Source organism: Aulonocara sp. 'chitande type north' Nkhata Bay, linkage group LG20, assembly GCF_057382095.1.
Source record: "Aulonocara sp. 'chitande type north' Nkhata Bay isolate Kocher_YH1m ecotype deep benthic linkage group LG20, A_spYH_male_GT1.1, whole genome shotgun sequence".
In the NCBI taxonomy this organism is placed as follows: Eukaryota; Metazoa; Chordata; class Actinopteri; order Cichliformes; family Cichlidae; genus Aulonocara; species Aulonocara sp. 'chitande type north' Nkhata Bay.
The window spans coordinates 7,198,387-7,220,007 of NC_141363.1; the positions used below are offsets into that span (position 1 = coordinate 7,198,387).

General features: G+C 40.8%; 1 protein-coding gene across 3 annotated transcripts in view; it reads left to right on the plus strand.

Annotated features, from left to right (window-relative positions):
* The window catches only part of espn (espin), a 38,288-nt gene that overhangs the window by 6,276 nt on the left and 10,391 nt on the right, over positions 1–21,621 (plus strand). For 2 of the 3 annotated variants that reach the window (XM_086276421.1, XM_086276422.1), the window contains 10 exons: positions 6,150–6,336; positions 6,696–6,878; positions 7,568–7,699; positions 8,654–8,909; positions 10,751–11,043; positions 14,460–14,618; positions 16,519–16,750; positions 17,656–17,709; positions 20,797–20,942; positions 21,201–21,611. In XM_086276421.1, the coding sequence (XP_086132547.1) occupies positions 6,150–6,336; positions 6,696–6,878; positions 7,568–7,699; positions 8,654–8,909; positions 10,751–11,043; positions 14,460–14,618; positions 16,519–16,750; positions 17,656–17,709; positions 20,797–20,942; positions 21,201–21,611 (2,053 nt within the window). The remainder of the gene's footprint in view (positions 1–6,149; positions 6,337–6,695; positions 6,879–7,567; positions 7,700–8,653; positions 8,910–10,750; positions 11,044–14,459; positions 14,619–16,518; positions 16,751–17,655; positions 17,710–20,796; positions 20,943–21,200; positions 21,612–21,621) is intronic. The other variant, XM_086276423.1, reaches the window with a different exon arrangement.

Consider the following 21,621-nt stretch of genomic DNA (forward strand, 5'->3'; position numbering starts at 1 on the left):
GGCAGCAGAAACCCAAGAAAGAGGAGGGAGACGAGGAACCATCATGGAAGGACAGGGCCCTGCACGGTATGTACCACCGGCAGATAGAGGAGGTGGCTGATATCCAGAAATCCTACCAGTGGCTGGACAAAGCTGGACTGAAAGACAGCACAGAGGCACTAATCATGGCAGCACAAGAACAAGCTCTGAGCACAAGATCCATAGAGGCTGGGGTCTATCACACCAGGCAAGACCCCAGGTGCAGGCTGTGTAAAGATGCCCCAGAGACAATCCAGCACATAACAGCAGGGTGCAACATGCTACCAGGCAAGGCATACATGGAACGCCATAACCAAGTGGCCGGCATAGTGTACAGGAACATCTGTGCCGAGTATAACCTGGAAGGTTCCGAATGACAGCAATATCAGGAAGAAGGAACACGAGAAGCTGGAGAAATACCAAGGGCTCAGAGAAGAGCTCGAGAGGATGTGGAGGGTGAAGGTAACGGTGGTAATCGGAGCACTAGGTGCGGTGACTCCCAAGCTAGGCGAGTGGCTCCAGCAGATCCCGGGAACAACATCGGAGATCTCTGTCCAGAAGAGCGCAGTCCTGGGAACAGCTAAGATACTGCGCAGGACCCTCAAGCTCCCAGGCCTCTGGTAGAGGACCCGAGCTTGAAGGATAAACCGCCCGCAGGGGCGTGCTGGGTGTTTTTTTTTTATAGATATATATATATAGATATAGATATATAGTTTCTACCTCTTCTACTTTCTACCTCTTCTTCTTTTAAAGAAACCAGTCGTCATTTTACAATCAAAGTTTGCCTTAGCACTCATGTCAGATGCATTTAGCTAACACGTACGGCTGTTAGTTAACATGTCCCAGAGCCACATGCATGGATTAGGTGCTCAATCACGTGGCTGTTGTTTGGTTTGTTTATTGCTGTAGCCATCACTAGCTCTATTATTACTTGACATACTATAAAAGTTATAAAACAGAAAACATTAACTGCTCAGTGAAAGGATATTCTTTGTGCTTGTATCTGAACAACTATCAGTAAGAATTACATACTGCTACCATAAAGAAACAGAAATGAAATAATGGCTCAGTCTTTAACCCAAACTCTTTTCTAGAACTAGACTGACTTAAAATGACAAGCATGAGCCTTGTGCATTGACCCTTCAATATTGTGTGTTTGCACCCCAGATGGACGCATACCATCTGAAATTTTAATGAGTCTCATGGACATGTTAGCTCCCCGATAGCTGGGCTTCATTCACTCTTCTCCACCACCCCTCCCACTGTTGCTGTTTACCACCATCACCATGGTGACACACAGTAGCTCCAACTGGTGATAAGATAATGAGGAAAACAAATCCATCTGAAAAGACAAGCTGCTCTCTAAGCAGTAGCCTCGGGCATTGTTTAGATTGCAATTTTGCAGCCGAGAGATAAAATGGTCGTTTCGGGGTTTATTACAAGCTGCAAATTTGTATTAATGAGTTTTAAGAGGCAAAAAATCCCCAGGACTTTTTACTCTCACAGCATTGTTCATCAGTATAAACCAATGGGTTTAAGGTTTAGGAAAGAACTCCTTATACATCATCAAAAGAGTGAATATGTTTATACAAGACCTCATAGAGTATTTCTCCCTATACTTAGTAGTCTTGAGCTACACCTCATTTCTTGGTACTTTGCCTCCAAGGAGTTGCAAGCAATAGTCTTTGAGGCTTTCTGAGCAACCTTTACTTTTACTTTGGAGATTGGCTGCTTTTTTGTTTTGTAAGACACTTAACACTGAAAAATGAATCATTCAAGTATCAAAGCTGTACATAACTCAAGAGATGAACCATTTTTGTGTCTACACATAACAAACAACTTAGCAAAGGAGCAGTTTTTAATTGTATCTTTAAGCACTTTGTTAGTAGTTTCCTGTCACATTATTTGTTCCTATTTCTAGTTGAATCTATGAAAAATAACAAACGTAACACAGTTTGACAGGGATAAATTAGTATTTCTGCACCAGAAAGGCAATTCTCAAAGAGCTTTTAACTGAAAATGCAACAAGTCCTGAAAAAATTTGAGGAAACCAGACAAGTGAAAGACATAAGAAGAAGTGCCAGGCCTTAAAAACTACATACAACTGATGAACAGAAACTAAAAATCATATCCCTGATGAACAGGAAGTAGTTTAAGGAACTGACACAGGGACCTTCAGTTAATCCATCTACTGTCCACTAAACCCTCATCAGAAATGGTCTCTGTGGCTGCCAATAAGCTGTTCTTAAGGAAGGCAAACAGGGAGAAAAGGCTGAGGTATGGCATATTACACAAGAACTAGACTGCAAATTAGTGACAACACGTCTTATGAATCCAAATTTGGAATTTCTTTTTTAAAATCGTCATCATTATTTATGGAGGTCATTTGGTAGTTTCAGGGCCTAACGCCAGTTGCAAACTACAAAATACTGTTCATCAGTTGTCTGTAGTATCCCCCAAAAGACAAATTATCAGCAACCGACCGATGTGGATATGGTTTGATAAATAGTGTGTTTTTGGTTATTCATCCGTATAAATAAAACATTTAGCTTAAATCTTTAAAAAAAAATCAGCTTGATACGCATGAACTCATGAAAGCAAGAACACACCCCTTTGAATGGTAACAAACATCATTGTTTGGGTGCGCAATCAGACCGGGACGCATTAGTGTCTTTACTTCCAGGGTGTCTGTTGGGTTTCAAATACACCTCTAAATTGGTAGTTCACCCCCACCCACGTCCCAGTAAACCAAAACGAAAACCCTCCTGGGCTGTGTCTCTGCTGATAGCCTCAGTACACAAAAGAGTGAATGAATGTAAGATGGTGAAGGAGGGAGTGAGCGTGAGAGGCTACAGACAGGTTATGCAATCTATTAGTGCAGCTTAAGATCTTTGGTCGTGCCACAGTTTCTTCATGCAGTCGAAAAGGTTGCACTTCTGCATTAAGATAATCCAGAAAAGTGGCCGCCTTAACCTCCTCTGGAAACATGCAGAAGGAACAAGCATCAAATATTTGATTACTTTCATCAAATCAGCTTGTTCATTTCTTGCTTTTCACAGATTTGTTGCGTAGCAGTTGCTGAAACAGGAGTGGTTATGACTGAAATGGTTAGCGAAATCCAGAATGTAAACCCATTTCTATTAACAAAGCATGTCCTCTCCCTCCAAGAAGTAACCTTGTGTTGGGTCGGGTGTCGCTCATGTCTCTGATCTGAGCATCAAGAGCACGGGAAAACCTCCCTGCTGAAAAACATAAGAAAAGACAGAACATTATAGCTAGTTTAAACATTTATTTAGACCATAGTACTTAATAAGATTATTGAACATTAAGTGTGTTTTCTAAAGATGTGTACGCTCTCTCATTTTTCTCTGAAAAACATATTTGTTATAGTCCAACAGGTGTAGCAGCTCAAAACTGGTGTTTATTCTGTCTCTGACTTGTTTATATATAATGTTGTTTGAATTCGTGATCAGATACACGGAAAGTAAAGGGTAAACAGGCCAGTGGAGTTTTTTAGTCAGCCTGTGGCTTAGCTGCACTTTTTTTTTTTAAATCTTCTTAATAACGTCTTGGTACATGTTGAGTAGACCCACTTTCTGCTCTCTTTAATAAAAACAGGTTTAAACTGAGGGGCAGTAATGTAAACAGGCTGCATTTTTGTAGTGCTTTTCTAGTCTTAGTGACCGCTCAAAGTGCTTAAATTACAGCCCACACTCACTTTCTCATTCACAGATGATAAAAACAAATCAGGTACCCAGTGTCACGTCATCTCACAGACTGCAGTTGGAGATCAAACCTTCAGATTAGTGGGCAACTGAGCCACAGCTTTCTTTGTCAGACTTCTTTCTTTATCAAGTAGGTAGCACACCTGCCATCAGGATAACATCTGTGCAGTGTGTTTCTTAAAGTGAATCAATAAATACTTTCACAGATTTCAACATGAATAATGTTTGGTTACGAAGCCAAACAAAGTATATTTTATTCAGTTTTCATCATGCACAGTATCAGTTAGAGATGTAAGCCAGAAGTGTTGCTTATATGTAGAACCACATCAGACATCCCTGTATGTTCCCGCTGGTTTATATCGCTGTTTCAGTTATACCTTTGTGGCTGTGCTGTCAATTACTGTATATAGAAAAGGTGCAGATTAGAGCTAAGTATTGTGCCATCCGATTTCCATTGTGAAATATGTAAAAACATACAATTTTATACAAAGAACTCACAGGTTGGGAAGCTAAATAAATCATATGATATTTTTCATTATTCAGATGGGAAAAACCACTGAGCAGGTAACAAGCTTTTATCAAGCAAGAAGGCCATTAGTGTGACATCAATTACTTTACTAGTAATGAAGACAACCTTGGTCTTTGTTACCGTGTACATGAGTGGCTGACGAGGTAGCGTCCCTTGTGCCACTTGCTAGCTGTGTTGTCACACAAGGCTAAGCACTTTCTTAGCTCTTTGAAATCTACACCAGTTCTCCACTTCTTTGGTAGAGAGAATTCAAGCCTATTCACTTTGAAGAGTTGTGACAAAGGGAGACTGTGCTTTGTTAGCCTGGTAACCATCAAGATTTTCAGCTATGATTAATGATAAATAGAACTTTTCTTCTACACAGATGGCTGTGTGCAGATAAAATTGTTCCCACTTTTGTTACACTCATGAATAAATAACTTGACTGCCCATTTCCTGATGACAGGAATGCAGATTACTTCCCCTTCTTATTTTGAAATATTTAGTATGTACTTCTGCTTGGAGCTTTTTTCTCAGTCACCCAATAGGCCCTCCTTTTTTTGATCTTCAAAGGTTAAGTTATTCCTTAGCATATACTCTTCCTGTCTCAGAATAGGACCTGACTGATTGTCATTCACATGTGGCGTTAAGTGAGGCAAATCCTTTTAAGGGAAAACACGACAGGTTTGTGTTTGACTCTGCAGGAACCAACCATCCACTTAAGCTCTGCCTCTCAGTTTACTCAACTTCTGTTGCTCTCTGGCTACTCAGTTTGTCTTTTCTACTTGCACTGTTGGACGAGCACAAAGCAAGCCAGGTAAAGCCAGTGGAGTGATAATCCTCTTAAGAGACTCCTTGCTCATTTGTCAGAGTCCAAATAAAGCACTACCTTATAGGATTTAGTGGAGATATGTTTGTTCACTCTCTGACCTCCCATTGTGACTATAAAGATCTGGGACAAGAAGGGATACAAGCATCAGATGAGGTTTTGCATTGAAGGCGGAGCCAAGGGTAATAAAGGTGAGCAGGATCTGGCTGTGCATCACTGCTGTCTGTTCTCAAAATAGCTGCATGTTGATGCTGACAAGTGTATCTTTTCCTGTCCCAGCTAATTGTTAACTACAGCTTACACTTTCAGTTTTTTAGATTAATACCATTGCTTACATATGAAGATTTAAAAAGATAAGGCTTGTGTTGTTTCAGGTTATTTTCATAGAGTGCTCTGTGCACACATGACGAAACTGATGTTTTGGCTGGCAAATAACGTGCACACCCATCATCTTGTAAGGAGCAGACACAGCCAGGTTTCTTCTCTTCAGTATAAAGACTGCCATCTTTTGTCAGAATTGCCACAAAGAGATTTTTTTTTGTTTCGTTTTTTGCCTTTGTGACAATTGAAATACAATTTAAAATGAAAAATCAGCAAATCTACAACAGAATGTATTGGTCAGTCATTAACACCTGACTGAAATATGGTGGTGGGACCTTAAGAGAGCTGTGTACAATCAAATACCCACAAATCTCAATGAACTAAAGCAATACTGTAAATAAGAGTGGGGCAAAGTTCCTTCACAACAATGTCAGAAAACCATCACTTCATGTCACTTTTGCTAAAAGCTACTGAATCATGTGGTGTACTTGGCTTTTCTCACACTGCTTCTGAAGTTTGGACTTTTTTTGTTACACAAATAACGTCAAATATCACATGTTGTTGCTCTGCAGCGGTTGTTTTAAACCAATTTAGAACCTGGTATGAACCAGATTATTTTTCTTTCATGATACATTAAAGCATAACATTGAAACAGGGTTTTACAGGTCTGTATTATCACCAATTTGGTTTTTATTTTTCTTATTATGCAGAAGTCTTTCATTTTCCTTACTGATTCACTTTCCTACAGCCTTGTCAACTCCCAAACAAAAAATGGTGCCACACCACTCTACCTGGCCTGCCAGGAAGGCCATCTGGAGGTTGTCCAATACCTGGTCAAAGACTGTGGAGCGGATCCGAGCATTCGAGCCAATGATGGGATGACACCTCTGCATGCTGCTTCCCAGATGGGCCATAACACTGTCATTGTCTGGCTGGTGCGTTGGACTATCAGAACACTGTAGATCATGTCTTAATAATGGAATAGTTTTTCTCCGCCAATTGTGGGTTTTTTTTTTAAATGGAACAAGTGAAGGTACAATACTGATATTTATGATTAAGCAAATTACTTAATATTAGTAGTATTAGTATAATATGCTTGTGATATCTAAAATAGCTTGTGATATCACCAGAAGTCACATCATAATTGAACTTTTAACCAAAATTTTCCTACATCATTTACTTGAAAAATGTGCCAAAGCCACCGTTTACTACTGGAGTCACAAAAATTGGACCAAAAGCAGCTGAAATCTTTCTGATGACTGCTAAGCATTAACCTCCATCTCGTTTCCTGCAGATGAGTTTCACCGAGATCAGCCTGACAGACAGAGATGGTGACGGAGCCACGACGATGCATTTTGCAGCCAGTCGTGGTCACGCAAAGGTCCTCAGCTGGCTTCTGCTGCATGGTGGGGAGATCGTCACTGACAACTGGGGAGGGACCCCCCTCCATGATGCTGCAGAGAATGGTGAACTTGAGGTGTGTGTTAGGTCTTATTGGATCAGCACAGTAGCAGAATATGTGTAAAGAAGCGCTCTTTCAAGAATTGTTGAAGTATATAGAGAAAACTATGTTTTTCATGATTATGTTTTTTTTCTTTTTTTACAAAAGAGTTGATCAGTGTGGACTTTTAAGAAGCTCACTGAAACACAAGTCAATAGGGCAGAACAAAGGTTGCTCAGTCTGAGAACAACAAGCTTATTCCAGCTTCCACTGGTGCTTGGTAGAAAGCTTGTTAAATTCATGCTTTAAACTATTTCCAAGTTTCTGTAGACTTTGAAACAGAAACTTTTTCATGAGAGAGAGAAAAATGAATGATAACTAAGAGAAGATCAAAGAAAAGCATGATACTGCTACATTAAGTATTTTGCTTTTAGCTAGGACATTTACATTAATTAGTTGATCAGTGAGGGAGTGTGGTGATATAATATGGTGTTTTTCTGGTCTGATGCAGTGTGAAACAAAACACAATTTGTGTTAACATGTACTCTAAGCCTTGCATTTATCCACTCAATATGTCAAACATTTTACATGTTGAGAGTCTGTCACACTGAACTGAGTGGAGTGTAAACAGTTTTTATCGTTGCTAATTGAAGATGAGTCTAAGCAGCCTGTTTCACAAACACTGACATCAATCCACTCTGGAACTTTCTCTGTCTGCTTTTCAGTGCTGTCAGATCCTTGTTGTTAATGGAGTTGACCTGGGCATAAGGGACCAGGATGGCTTCACTGCAGCAGACTTGGCCGAATACAATGGCCACTCCCAGTGTGCCAAGTATCTGCACACTGTGGAGAACATGGTAAGAGTACATGTCTAAAAAAAATGTAAATGTTGGATGGATGGTTGGATGGATGGATGGATGGATGGATGGATGGATGGATGGATAGAAGTCAGCATAAAGTCATATGTTTTATACACACACACGCATGCACACACCCACAGATAGATAGACAGACAGACAGACAGACAGACAGACAGATAGATAGATAGATAGATAGATAGATAGATAGATAGATAGATAGATAGATAGATAGATAGATAGATAGATAGATAGATAGATAGATAGATAGATAGATAGATAGATAGATAGATAGATAGATAGATAGATAGATAGATAGATAGATAGAATGAATAATGGAGATATTTCAATAATGTTTAGCTTTCTATGAACCTGCCTCCCATGACAGACTTCAGACTCAGATAATTAGTCAAGCTACCTGACACACAGTGCTCTCCATGGCCTTAACCCTCTGAAGTTCCTGAGTGGCCAGGGGAATAATTCTTTCTCACAGAGCTCGTTTGGCATCGATGACATATTTCTCTCTTCTTGTGCTCTTTCTCATGGGGCGCATTCAGCCAATTGAGTCCTGCATTGTGGGAAAAGCAAAAAGATCCCCAGAGCCATTCTCACTAGCTGTGAGGTGTTTCATTAGTGTGCCTGTAATGCTGTTCTTCTCCTCGTTAAGTCACCAGGGACTGAGTAGCAGTGAGATTTAACAGCTGATGAATGCACATGTAGATTTTAATAAGAGACAAATTTATGAGCCTGCCATAATGACCCTGTATCTTTCTAAATCTAAAAATTAATGAACCAGATGTGTTTTATTAATGATTAATAAAGAATTAATTGATGTACAAATGCTTTTTGCTTTGTTTTAGTAATGTGGAAATGATATCTATATATCAGACAACCAAGTAGAATAAATTGAACAATCGTGAAAATTGAATGTTCATAAAACTCGTCCCCTCGCAGAGTGTGGAGCACCGCGTTTTGTCCCGGGATCCCTCGACGGACCTTGAGTACAAGCAGCCAGACTCTGGCCTGTCCTCCCCAAACACCACCATGCCTCCTTCCGCCCAGGCAGCACACTTTGACATCGGTTCACCATCCAGCTCCCTGTCCAACTACGACTCAGCCAACTCCAGTCAGTCCAGCACTGGGGAGAAGAGGAGCAGCTTGACAACGTCACGAGGCCCACCTGCTCAGCTGAGCGCAGTTGCACACACAGGTCTGCTGCTCTTTACACATTAAGGATATAATGTGTATCTTTTTCAAGCATTTCAGAATGACAAATGCCGATCAGATCAACAGCTACATATACTTTTAATCACATCATAATAAGAATGTTGCATGAAAGGCTTGCTTCAGTCTATATCATGACTCTACTATTATGGCATTTCAGCAATAATACAAGGAGTGCAGAATTTTTTGGCAAATGAGTATTTTGTCCACATCATCCTCTTCATGCATGTTGTCTTACTCCAAGCTGTATAGGCTCGAAAGCCTACTACCAATTAAGCATATTAGGTGATGTGCATCTCTGTAATGAGAAGGGGTGTGGTCTAATGACATCAACACCCTATATCAGGTGTGCATAATTATTAGGCAACGTCCTTTCCTTTGGCAAAATGGGTCAAAAGAAGGACTTGACAGGCTCAGAAAAGTCAAAAATAGTGATGCAGCAATCTCAAAATTGCAAAGCTTCTGAAGCGTGATCATCGAACAATCAAGCGTTTCATTCAAAATAGTCAACAGAGGTTTATTTCAGAGCTGCAACATCACTGGAGTGCCCAAAAGCACAAGGTGTGCAATACTCAGAGACATGGCCAAGGTAAGAAAGGCTGAAAGACGGCCACCACTGAACAAGACACACAAGCTGAAACGTCAAGACTGGGCCAAGAAATATCTCAAGACTGATTTTTCTAAGGTTTTATGGACTGATGAAATGAGAGTGAGTCTTGATGGGCCAGATGGATGGGCCCGTGGCTGGATTGGTAAAGGGCAGAGAGCTCCAGTCCAACACAGACGCCAGCAAGGTGGAGGTGGAGTACTGGTTTGGGCTGGTATCATCAAAGATGAGCTTGTGGGGCCTTTTCGGGTTGAGGATGGAGTCAAGCTCAACTCCCAGTCCTACTGCCAGTTTCTGGAAGACACCTTCTTCAAGCAGTGGTACAGGAAGAAGTCTGCATCCTTCAAGAAAAACATGATTTTCATGCAGGACAATGCTCCATCACACGCGTCCAAGTACTCCACAGCGTGGCTGGCAAGAAAGGGTATAAAAGAAGAAAAACTAATGACATGGCCTCCTTGTTCACCTGATCTGAACCCCATTGAGAACCTGTGGTCCATCATCAAATGTGAGATTTACAAGGAGGGAAAACAGTACACCTCTCTGAACAGTGTCTGGGAGGCTGTGGTTGCTGCTGCACGCAATGTTGATGGTGAACAAATCAAAACACTGACAGAATCCATGGATGGCAGGCTTTTGAGTGTCCTTGCAAAGAAAGGTGGCTATATTGGTCGCTGATTTGTTTTTGTTTTGTTTTTGAATGTCAGAAATGTATATTTGTGAATGTGGAGATGTTATATTGGTTTCACTGGTAAAAATAAATAATTGAAATGGGTATATATTTGTTTTTTGTTAAGTTGCCTAATAATTATGCACAGTAATAGTCACCTGCACACACAGATATCCCCCTAAAATAGCTAAAACTAAAAACTACTTCCAAAAACATTCAGCTTTGATATTAATGAGTGTTTGGGTTCATTGAGAACATGGTTGTTGTTCAATAATAAAATTATTCCTCAAAAATACAACTTGCCTAATAATTCTGCACTCCCTGTACAGTCAGCAAAGCGCAGGAAACAGCACGGAGCAGTTTTCTTGCTGTCGCTTGATGTCAAAGGTGCCATACTAGTGCTGCACCCTAGTGGCTTGTGTGCAGACGTCATTAGTGTGACATTCATGTTTCTCATTCATCTCTCAGTTGTGTAATCAGATGTAGACTGGAGGGAATGTTTTACAAATGCACACATTTTCCTTCCTGTAACAGGCTGTTGTTTTCACAGGTGCACCAGAGACAGCCATTTCAGACATGCAGGCATACATGGATATGCTAAACCCAGACATCAGCTCCGATACGCACAAGAAGAATGAGGAACCTGATGATGGAGCCTCCAAGCTTCCGCCACCACCGCCCCCCTTTCCCCCACCGCCTCCCCCAGAGTCTCCTCCGACACCCCCTCCACCCCCCAGCTACCCAGCTCCACAGCCTCCACAAGAGCCATTGGCAGCCGAGTTCCTTAAAGTCAAAAGCAACTTGCGCCGTGTGGACAACAAATCCCAAAAAAAAGAGACGCTGGTAAGCTCCCGGTTCAGCTGAGGAAAAGCTGTTTGTCGGAAGTGCCATGAGGTTGTGCAAATATTTTCTCTCTATGGAGGAAAATCTGACAGAAAAATGAAAGCAACCATATTTATATAAATTAGTGTTTGTGCATTTATCTCAGCAGGGATAGGGTTTCACAGCCTGGCTTATTTATATCGCAAGACCAGCAGAAGATTTCTTTAATGTGACTTCACACAACATCAGCTTCAACATGCTCACTTTTAGTTAAACTTCAGATGTCATTAATTTTGGGAAAGCACCAAAAGTGACATGATGTGACCAAGACTAGAAACAGAAGGAGCGGGATGGGGGGGGGGGGGGAATAAACTAGCCATTAGCTGTTATTTTCCCTTGTGCCTAATCAGTGAGCTATAACTCTTATGTAACAATGTGCCTTGTCTTATACCCACAATGATGTTATTGTGTTAGCATTGCTAACAAGGGCAAAGAATATGCTCATTACCGTAGCAGGGCTCTGGCTTGACGCACAAACAATGGTTGATGGGTTTGATCTTAATGCCAGTAATTAATCTGGCCCAAGATCACTCAAAAATGTTGTTGACAAGAAGCAGCCATTAGGACTGGCATAAACATTAGTGTCTGCAACACTGCAGTACATGTGAATTTATTTAATATATGAGTCTCTCTCCAGTTACAAGTTTACTTGACTTTCACAAAACACTCAAACCAAGCATATATATTAAACAAAAAAATCAATTGTTCAGACAGGGGCCGTGTGTATGGTTGTTGTTCGCTGTCATCAAGTCCACAGTTAGTGAAAGTGTCCTTTCGTCATAGATCATCTCCATGGTGAGTTCTGTGTGTATTTGTATCTAGGAGCATGTGCCGTCAGCCATGTGGAGCTTTTAATTAGTACCCCCACCCGTCCCTCCCTTCTTTGTACCCAGGTGACCGGCCCTGGGCGGCCATCATTAACATTTAACAATGAAAGCACACATAAGATCATTGTGCGCAACATACGTCGGAAAGAAAACAAATTACCTTGAAACAGTGAATGGTGCCATTTCATAATCTAGTAAAGGAACTTCATGTGCAAAAAATTATTTTAAAAGCTTACTAAAAGATATTTTAGGAGGGGGGGGGTGCATCTGCAGTCCTTCTGGAAAAATTTGGACTTTGAACTCTCACTTACATGAGATCTTTGCTGCTAATTCTGGGCCCTGAAAGCTAGAAAATTCTCATAATCCTAAAGCCTGGGAGATTTGCATGTGACTGACCACGGTCAGGGAAACACATGGGTGTTGGTGTTTTGCATAAGAGGAAACGGGCAGAGTTGAGGAGTGGTTGGTCTACGGGTTAGTGGTGACATCACTGCCAGCATTGTGGCCGGCCCAATAGGTTATTGATGAGACCTGTAGGTAAATTGAGAGGGCAGGTAAAGTGACAGGCATAGCACTGAGGAGAGAGGAGGTGAAGCTCTGGATCTGGTGACAGCTACCTTCTTTGCTCTGCTGGGTTTTTGTGGATGAGACTCTGTCTGTACTGGAGGAGAGCTATAAGAGAGGACTCTCAGCGCTGAGGTAAGGTGTTAACAGGAAAAAGTGCTGTCACGTAGTGGAAAAAAAATGAAGAAAAAAGATGCTACAAATTGTTTCACATATTATCTCCAGGTTCAGGTTGGAGCAGTTTAAGCCGCTGTATGAACGATGAGTGTGTTGCATAAAAAGTCATGCTTGAATTTTAGAGTTGGATTTACTTTACTTTTTAAAAGGTTATTTGAGTAGTTTGCTTTTAACTTTTAAAGGATGTCAAAATATTTTAATACGACCGTGCCTTTTGCAAGGCTACATGCAAATGTGCTAAACATCTTCAACAACAAACAGGTTAAACAACCTTCAGTAGTCAGGCATACTGACCATCTATCTATCTATCTATCTATCTATCTATCTATCTATCTATCTATCTATCTATCTATCTATCTATCTATCTATCTATCTATCTATCTATCTATCTATCTATCTATCTATCTATCTGTGGGTGTGTGCGTGCGTGCGTGCGTGTGTATAAAACATATGACTTTATGCTGAGAGATAGATCTATATAATGGGAAGAAAGGTTGTCTGTGTGTATGCTTCTCTGTGGCTGATGGGAGCAGGGGGCAGCTATAATGCTTTGTACAATTGCTATTGTTGACCCACCTCCCTGGAGGATGACAAACCATCTGTAGCACTCCCCAGCTCACATTACTCTCCTACTTGATGAGTGCTCAGGGACCATTTCTGTGACAGCAGACATGAGTCAACAAAGTTAAATAGGCTTATAAAAACTCAGAACATGACACCACAGAGGAGGAGAGGTCAGGGGTCAGCTGTCAATTATTGGTTATGTTAAACACTGTGCTCTTGTCTGGATTTTGTGCGAAGCCATGACCTATGCACGCATTACAATGTAAATGACCGCAAGTCTGTTGCCTAGCCCTGGATTTGAAAGGCAAAGTAATTGTATTTTTTGTCCGTCAACGACTCTCGCACGCTTGTAGCTGAAAGCTTTTAAGGTTCATTTTTGACATTAAACATTAAAAATGTGCTGTGTTGTCTTTTACACACATTTTGTAGTGTACACTTTTGAAAATCAATCATTTCAATTTTAAAAAGTTTTCATTGAACATGATTTGAGTTGAGTAAATGCAAATTTGAGGCTTTTTGCATTAGTAAAATCTGTCCACAGAAAGACTGGAAAAGCATGTTAGTTATAATGCAATGTGATCGCATCCATCGCTACTGTCCAGTAACCTGGTAACTCTCATGTATATGCACGCTTTAACCCACACAGTTTCTTTTAACACCAGCTTTGATATCCTGGCTTTACAGCTCCAATTGTTGGATAGATGTCGGAGTGGAAAGTGAGAGCCCATAACTAAAGGTTCAAGTTAGTGACCTCTGACCTTGCTCTTAAAGAACGGTCTCCCTTACGCTGGTGTAAAAGTTGCATTGCATGTGAACCATTATGTCCTATAGCTCCACAAATTTAGCATGAAATATCAATGACTATTGAACCAAACTAAAGCCTTGTTGTGAAGTGTTGTGAGTGAATAAAGCCACTTTGGTCACAAGAGAAGGCTAATCTGGGAATAAAAGATGGTAAATATGTTGTACATAGCATCGCAGAATGAAAGGTTCACTCCCAAAGCATTGACAATGATTATAAGTCACAATAAAATAATTCAATGCAATTCAGCACAACATAAATGATTATACATTTTTGCATCCAATTCCAATAATCAGTCTATCGATAGCAATCATTCATTGACTGGTTTTACATGCACTTCAAACTTAAAAAAAAAGCGTTAATGTACTCCTGTGAAAGTCGGTGGGTTAAACAACATAAATTATATTTCTCCTTTCTCTCTCTTGTTTGAATCTCTTAATCAGTTGACTCTTGGAGAGAGCCACGACAAATTGCGCCGTGTGGATTCAAACAGGAAGTCAAGGAGTTTCAACAAGCAGCCCAGCACTGGGGACTACTACAAAACCCTGGGGAGCGACACGGCCGAGCCTTGTGGGAGCAAAATCATGGCACCCAACGAGGAGGTGAGCCCGAGCTCTGCCGTTTCTGCAAACTATACATGGTTAAAAATGATAATAATATGTCTGCCTCTATATATGTTTGTTGTATTATAGGTTCTTATTTTAATGTATGTACTTGTCTATATGTTTCTGGAAATGTGTGTGAAAAATGCTTTTTTGCCCTGGTATGTTTGCTTTTATTTCTTTATGTGACATACTTTTTTTAACACAAGGCAGCTTAATATTGTGTGCATTATACAAAAATATAAAAATAAATATTACTTTGTTATAATTCAGTTATCTCACTATTTTTGGTGACATTGAAAGTCAGTACATGAGCTGATGTCTGATGGATGTAAGGTTAGTAGTGGGTTGACATAGTGTGCCCTGGTTCTTCCATGAAGGCTCCTTTTCTCCTTTTTCCTTTCTTAACTCCTTATAAGGTCATTCCAGTCTGAGGTTTAGCTTGCTGACGATGGCATTCGGTTACAAAACTGGCTCCACTATTTGCCTAAGCATTGCCACTCAGCATGTTATATAATGTTGCGTCCTCTTGAGCTTTTGTTTGCCACCTGATCCAAATTATCCCCTTATTTCCATTGCCTCTTGAGTCTCCACCCCATTGTGTAAACTGTCCAAGAGGCTACAGTAGATCAAACTCAGTATGATCGCTGACAACAAAGCACTTAGCAAGAAATCACCAACGAAAGGGACACAAAAAGGAGAATCCCACTGAAGCTGAACGTATTTGTTAGATAAGTGGCCAGCTTGTATGTGTTAGGCTGTAATAAAATCCCCCACATGTACATCAGACTGCAATGCAAACATTTTGATAATGCTTTTTTATTGACTTAGGCACTATTTATTAGCCTACTCGGTCACCATTGACATAATGCGCTTGCACAACAGAATTTCCCCAGAAAGGACAAAAGGTTAGTCCAAAATTATGTGCCATTGTAGGTGCCCTGAAAAGTTGATCAAGGAAAATTTCTGTTCGCATTTGCATGTCAATCCCAGTATTAAATATAAGCTGTGTGCTTGTTGCCACATACCTTCACAGGCAGCTGAATGAATAGAATCTGGCAGACTCTCACCAACATCCCTAGAGAGGTGTTCTTATAATCTCATGGGTATCAGGGGTGGGGGTGTTTTGGATGACATGGGTTATAATCCTCATTGAGCCAATTAAGGCCTCAGCGGGGCCCCTCCTGGTCTCAGCACAACCCTAGCAGATGGGCTGGCTAATCAGCAGAAGCGGCACGTGCTGCCAAGACCCATCTGGACATGGCCAACCCCCTTCCAGCTCTCTGGGGGGTTTGAAAAGTAAAGGCGGCAACAATGACAAGCACACGTCTGAGGAATAATGGAGCGGTGGAGTCGAGTTAAATGTCATGGTCTATTAATTTGTCTCCACAGGAGGTACGGCACACTTTCAGAGTGTGTCAGACGTATGCACTGGGTGGGGCAGTGACAGATGGCTGTTTTCCCCTCAGACCTTTCCCCCTTGAGATTATGTCATATTAGCTGTTATTAGCAAAAGGCACTGTGTTGTTATGAGTTAATGAAAGACAGGAGGAAGCTGAGGTATGGTGCCACTATACATTTGCGCCTGTCAAGCCTCAGCGCAGGAATCTCAAGCTTTCTCAGATATTATTTTAGATAAATGTCGTGGCATCTTTTTTTCACCAGTGAATTTTTTTTAATATTTCCAACACTGAAAAAAAACAAACTGTTTTTGTAAGGCGCAAAGAAACTCTCAAGAGTATGCAAAAAAAATATTTAATTTGTGGAGCAAAAATAAGTGTTATTTTAATTCTTTCAGGATAAAGCAGTGTTTCCAGTTAACAACAATGTCGTTTTTAAGACAAAACCTCAGAATGCAGAATGAGTGACATTTTTTTTGCTCTCCCTTTTGCTGGTTCAGGGTTCTGTGTTATTGGAGGAGCCAAATGAAAATCCCGCCCAAAGCTCTGAAAATGGGACTACAGAGGAATCTGTCCCTCAACCACCACCTCCTCCACCACCACCTCTTCCCCCAAGCAATCCAATGCCAACACCCCCGCCACCTCCTCCTCTGCCTCCGGAGACACAAACCCCTCAAAATAATGCCAACGCCACGCCCACCAATCAACGACGCCCATCTTCGTCATCAGGAAGTAAGTCAACCAAACCTGCTTTTTTCCCTAATCTCAATACTTTTCCCCCCATCTTTGTTTCCTGCTATATTAGTCCTAGAAAGCAGAGACTGGTGTATTAATGGCTACAAAGTAATCACCCTGGGTAAAGATGAGTTGAGTCTGACCCTAGCATTCTAAATAAGAGATTATAAATTAATGATGTAGCGCTAGCATTACCCTGAGAACTGGTTTAGTGTTCAGCCATTTCCTTAAGTGCCCTGGACGCACTGGATGATGCAGTCTGACGGTGCACATGCCGCTCGAGTTGCAGGGAAATTTTAACTTTTGTATAAGGCTGTTTTTTAAGTGCTAAAAATGTGGAATTTTAAAATACATAAGTGTTTTAAGATTTGTGATCGGAAAAACAAAATATTTATCTTGTTCTAACGTTTATTAATGCATTTCCTTTTTCTAGAAACTCATTAATATACAAGGAAATTCAGTGAAAGTGAAGTTCCTAAATTTGATTATGACAAATCCAGTTCTTGGAGCTGACATCTGCCATTCTTTGCATACATGTCTACATACATAACTTCCTGCTTATACTATTGGTCAGTATACTACAAAAGCAAACTGGAAACTGAGCAAAAATACCAAAAATCTTTGCTTAAAGAATTTGTTAATGATAGGCAGATATCAGTTTTACCTGATAAAGATATTACATGAAGAGTGACACATACAAAATACTTTTTTCTCTTGTAATTCTAAATACATTGATGTCGCCTGGTTATAAACTGTCACTTTCAATTCAGCATTGCTTTTCTGCTTTATACGTTTCTGTTTACATGTTCTTTATCTCTCCTGTTTGCTCTCCATGCACTTCTCTCTGTTTTGTTTCTTTTGTTTTTTCCCTCTTCTTGCCTGCCACCATGTGCTCTGTCAAGGCGGAGATAACTCTGCCTCACAGGCTGAGGGAGGAGCACTTAGACAGATGAAGAGTAAGTAGAGACTGCGAATCAATTGCATTTAAGCTAAATCACTTCATCCTGTTTAGATACGTTCAGAGTTCACAGTTGTCCTTCCCACTTACATGACATTTTATAACATTTGTCTAAATTCTAGAGCATTTTAACCTGTCCATAGCATTTTATGTAAATAACTTTATATGAGATGTTATTTCAAACCATATGTATCCAATTTATCAAAGCAGCTGTTCTATCACCCTTTGAAAACTGAACTGAAAGAAATTTACTTTTAAGTACAATGTGACCGTAATTGCTGTTAACAAAGGCAATGTTTGAATGATTACCTACATTTTTTTATCTATTTTTACCCAATGCCGCATGGTCAATACAGTGAGGACTAGTATTAGTGCAGAGTGACTGTATTCCAGGTAAAACAACATAAAAAAAAAAAGATTTTTACTAAGATTTCAGAATCAGTGAAACGGCAACATAAAACACAGAATAACAGAAAATTCAACATTACAATCTAATTAAGAAACATTTTGTAACAAGTACAGCAGGCGAGGCGTTTTGTTACCTTAAACAAAGCTGTAAGTAAACGCACCATTAAAATATAACCTGGCTATAGCATAAGTGACAATTATACCTTTTTACAGTCTCTTTATGTTATCTGTACGCTTTGTTCAGCAATTATCCAACTGTCCTATCTGTTCATGCTCCTTCTGCCGACCAATGGTAGGAGAGCAATAAAAGACTTAAAGCTAAAGAGTGGTGTGTGCTCGCTAATGGCATGAGTCGCGTGACACTGTTAAACAAGTTGTTTAGTGGTCATAAAATGAAACACCACCAACTCGTTTGAGAGCTTAAGATAAATTTACAGCTCAAACACTCGTTGTCGCCACAGCAGCAGAACAAATGGCAAATTCCAAATGCTGCTGCAACAATGGCGATGGTTACGAGTCCTTTATTGTCCTGTTGCTCTTCTATTGAGAACAACCGCTTACCTTTTATATTGTACTGCGCACATTTTCATCTAATGATTTGTTCAACAGAATTAACCAGTAGTGATAAACAGGCCATAAAATTAAAAACCTTCTATTAATCTTGGAGCAACAAACCAGGCGGCTGAATGAAGAGGTTTGTGTCCCTGTGGTTTTCTGTTTGTAAGGGTGCAAAGGATCCTGCTTTTTATATCATAGGTCATAGCTGACCTTAACAGCAACACGCCATAGGAACATGTCACACTGTTTGCCCACTGTGTGAGTCTCTTCATCAAACCTCCACCCTCTCTCCACCCACATCCCAGGCTAAATACAATCGTACTAGCAAAGACTCAAAAACACACATTTTAATCTCTTTTCAAAAAGTTGCAAGCACACCAACTTAGAATGTGTCTTTTTTTTTGAAAGATACAGCTGTTTAATGTTGTTTAGCTGTTTTTAAGTTTGAAAAAGCATTTAATCATGCTTATGTGCAACTGATCTAGTTACATTTTAGCCCAGGATATTTTAGATTTGTACCTCTCGTGCGATGTACTGAGCTTTTTAAAATGAATTTAAATAGCTGTCAAAGGTGTTTCAGCTCTTTCTTTTTTATCCTGAAGCTTTACACAGGCCACAGTTTCAATCAAGCACACATTGTAAAAAGGCTTAGTGGTGTCACACACAGGCAAATCTCTCTCTCTTTCGCTCTTTCGCTCTCTCTCTCTTTCTCTCTATCTCTCTTTCTCTCTCTATGTGATGCAGAAAATATGAGGGACAGCTGTATGTGTCTCGAAACAGTTTATCAGGTCGAGCGAACTGAATCTTGGTCTGGCTGTGGGCACTGAGAAGCCGGGGATTGAAACACGGTGTGCGTGTGTGCGTTTGTGTGTGTTAATTCCTAGCTGGCTTGCCAATGGCTGGCTGTCACTTCCAGTTACGGGTGATTCCTTTAGATTTCCCCCAACTGTGATGATAGGTCTTTAATGGAAAGCTGTTCTCTCCTCCCCACGAGAGAGACAGAGAGAGCAGGGAGAGTGAGGTGGGGTGGCACGCTAGCGAGTCTTTGTGTCCGGCCGGAGCATTGCGGTTGTCTCAACAGGGAGCACTTTTTCAGTAGGACTCTTTTTTGTTTTGTTTTTTTCCATTCTGCACATAGAGGATGAGTAAACAATGAAGGATTGAGGATATTTATTTTCCTAGAAAAAAACATTCGCAAAAACAGGTGAGGTGTCCTTTTGTGCGTTTGCTTCAAAATATTCTACATTTAAATCCTGGTAAAAAGATATGCGTAACTGTTTGTTGTGCACTACAGCATCATCTTTGAGCTTTTTCCATTTACACTTTAAATGTTTTCTTGCTTAAGAACTCAAACGACAGCTGCAGTGGTGCTTGCATGCAGTACTTTATGGTTTTCTTTATGGTTAGTATAATCATTTTGAAAAGCTGATCTATATGTATAATTGCATAAATTAGCGGCATATTTTGACATTGCCTGATTGGCATAGGACCAATTTTATTTTTCCTTTAAAAGTGAAAATGAAGTTAATTTTCAATTGCATTGAAACAGAGTTTGAAGTTGAAGTGTAGTTAAATTTGTTGAAGGATTCATTCAGTAGATTATTGTAAACGGGAACTGAATGTATATCTTTTTAGGGTGTTTAACAGCAGCTGAGCTGTAACGATAATGGTCAGATGACAATGAAAGAGAATGTGTGTCTCTGTTCTTTGAGTTCACTGTAATGAAAGTATATTTAATTGCTCATCCTCATTTAATCCTGGCTCACTCCAGCTGTTGGCCGATTTAACAGTTGCCCAACGATATTTACGTCTCCAGCAAACATTCGACCCCAGCAGGAATAAAGGCAGATGCCAACCAGAGTAATCAAATCTAAAAAGAAACGTATCTAGCTTATCCATGAGTGAGGTTTAGAATACCATTATGACCTCCCATCATTGTCCAACATGCTCCAGGTCAGCATTGTTACCTTGCTGATTGGATGAAATATTTAACAGTGAAATGCCACTCAAGCCCTTCTTCTCCTCATCAGTCTATCTCTCTCAGTCTGTCTGTATCCATCTCTCTCTGCTCAATCTTTCTACCTGGTTTCACTTGCCTGCTCCGTCCTTTTGTCCGCAGGCGCAAAATCTTTCAACATGATGTCCCCCACCGGCGACAACTCGGAGCTGCTGGCAGAGATCAAGGCAGGGAAGAGCCTCAAGCCCACACCTCACAGTAAAGGCTACACCACTGTGTTTTCCAACAGCGGGCCCACAGGAAACAATGTAGGTCACTTAGCTTCCTTAGCTACAGACAGTGACTCATGCAGAAGGGATCGTTCTGAAAGTTAACTCACAGTTTTTGCAATCAACTGTGGATTTGATGTCACGCTCTCTATTTTAAATGAACTATATGTGAATCTAACCACATTCTGGCCTGATTTGTGAAAGTCAAAATCTCACTCTCTTTTAGCCACATGTGTTAAAATTTATGTGACTCCTGTTTGTTTGTTTTTTTCCATCTGTGCCTTTATTTCTCTTCAGGAAAACTCTACATCTCCAGAGAGTCGATCATCTAGCCCACCAGCCAAACCGCCATCCCCTCCGCCAACCAGCACACCAGTGACCTCACAACCCACCAATCCGAGCCCCAGCCCCAGTCCCAGTCCCAGCCCCAGTCCCAGCCCCAGCCCCAGCCCCGCTGGCTCCGGATCTGGCAGGACCGTGTCAACATCTGGGAGCAACGAGCAGCTGTCCTCCAACTCTGTGATCAATGGGAACAGTGGTGGAGGCACAGCAAAAGCGGATTCAGGGAGGAAGACGAGCCTCACAGATGTTGAGGCTCTAGTGCCTACTCACGATGAACAAGGGAAAGCCATCCCTGAATGGAAAAGGCAGGTGATGGTGCGCAAGCTTCAGGTCAAGATGCAAGAGGAAGAAGACCACAAACGCAAGGTAGGCATAA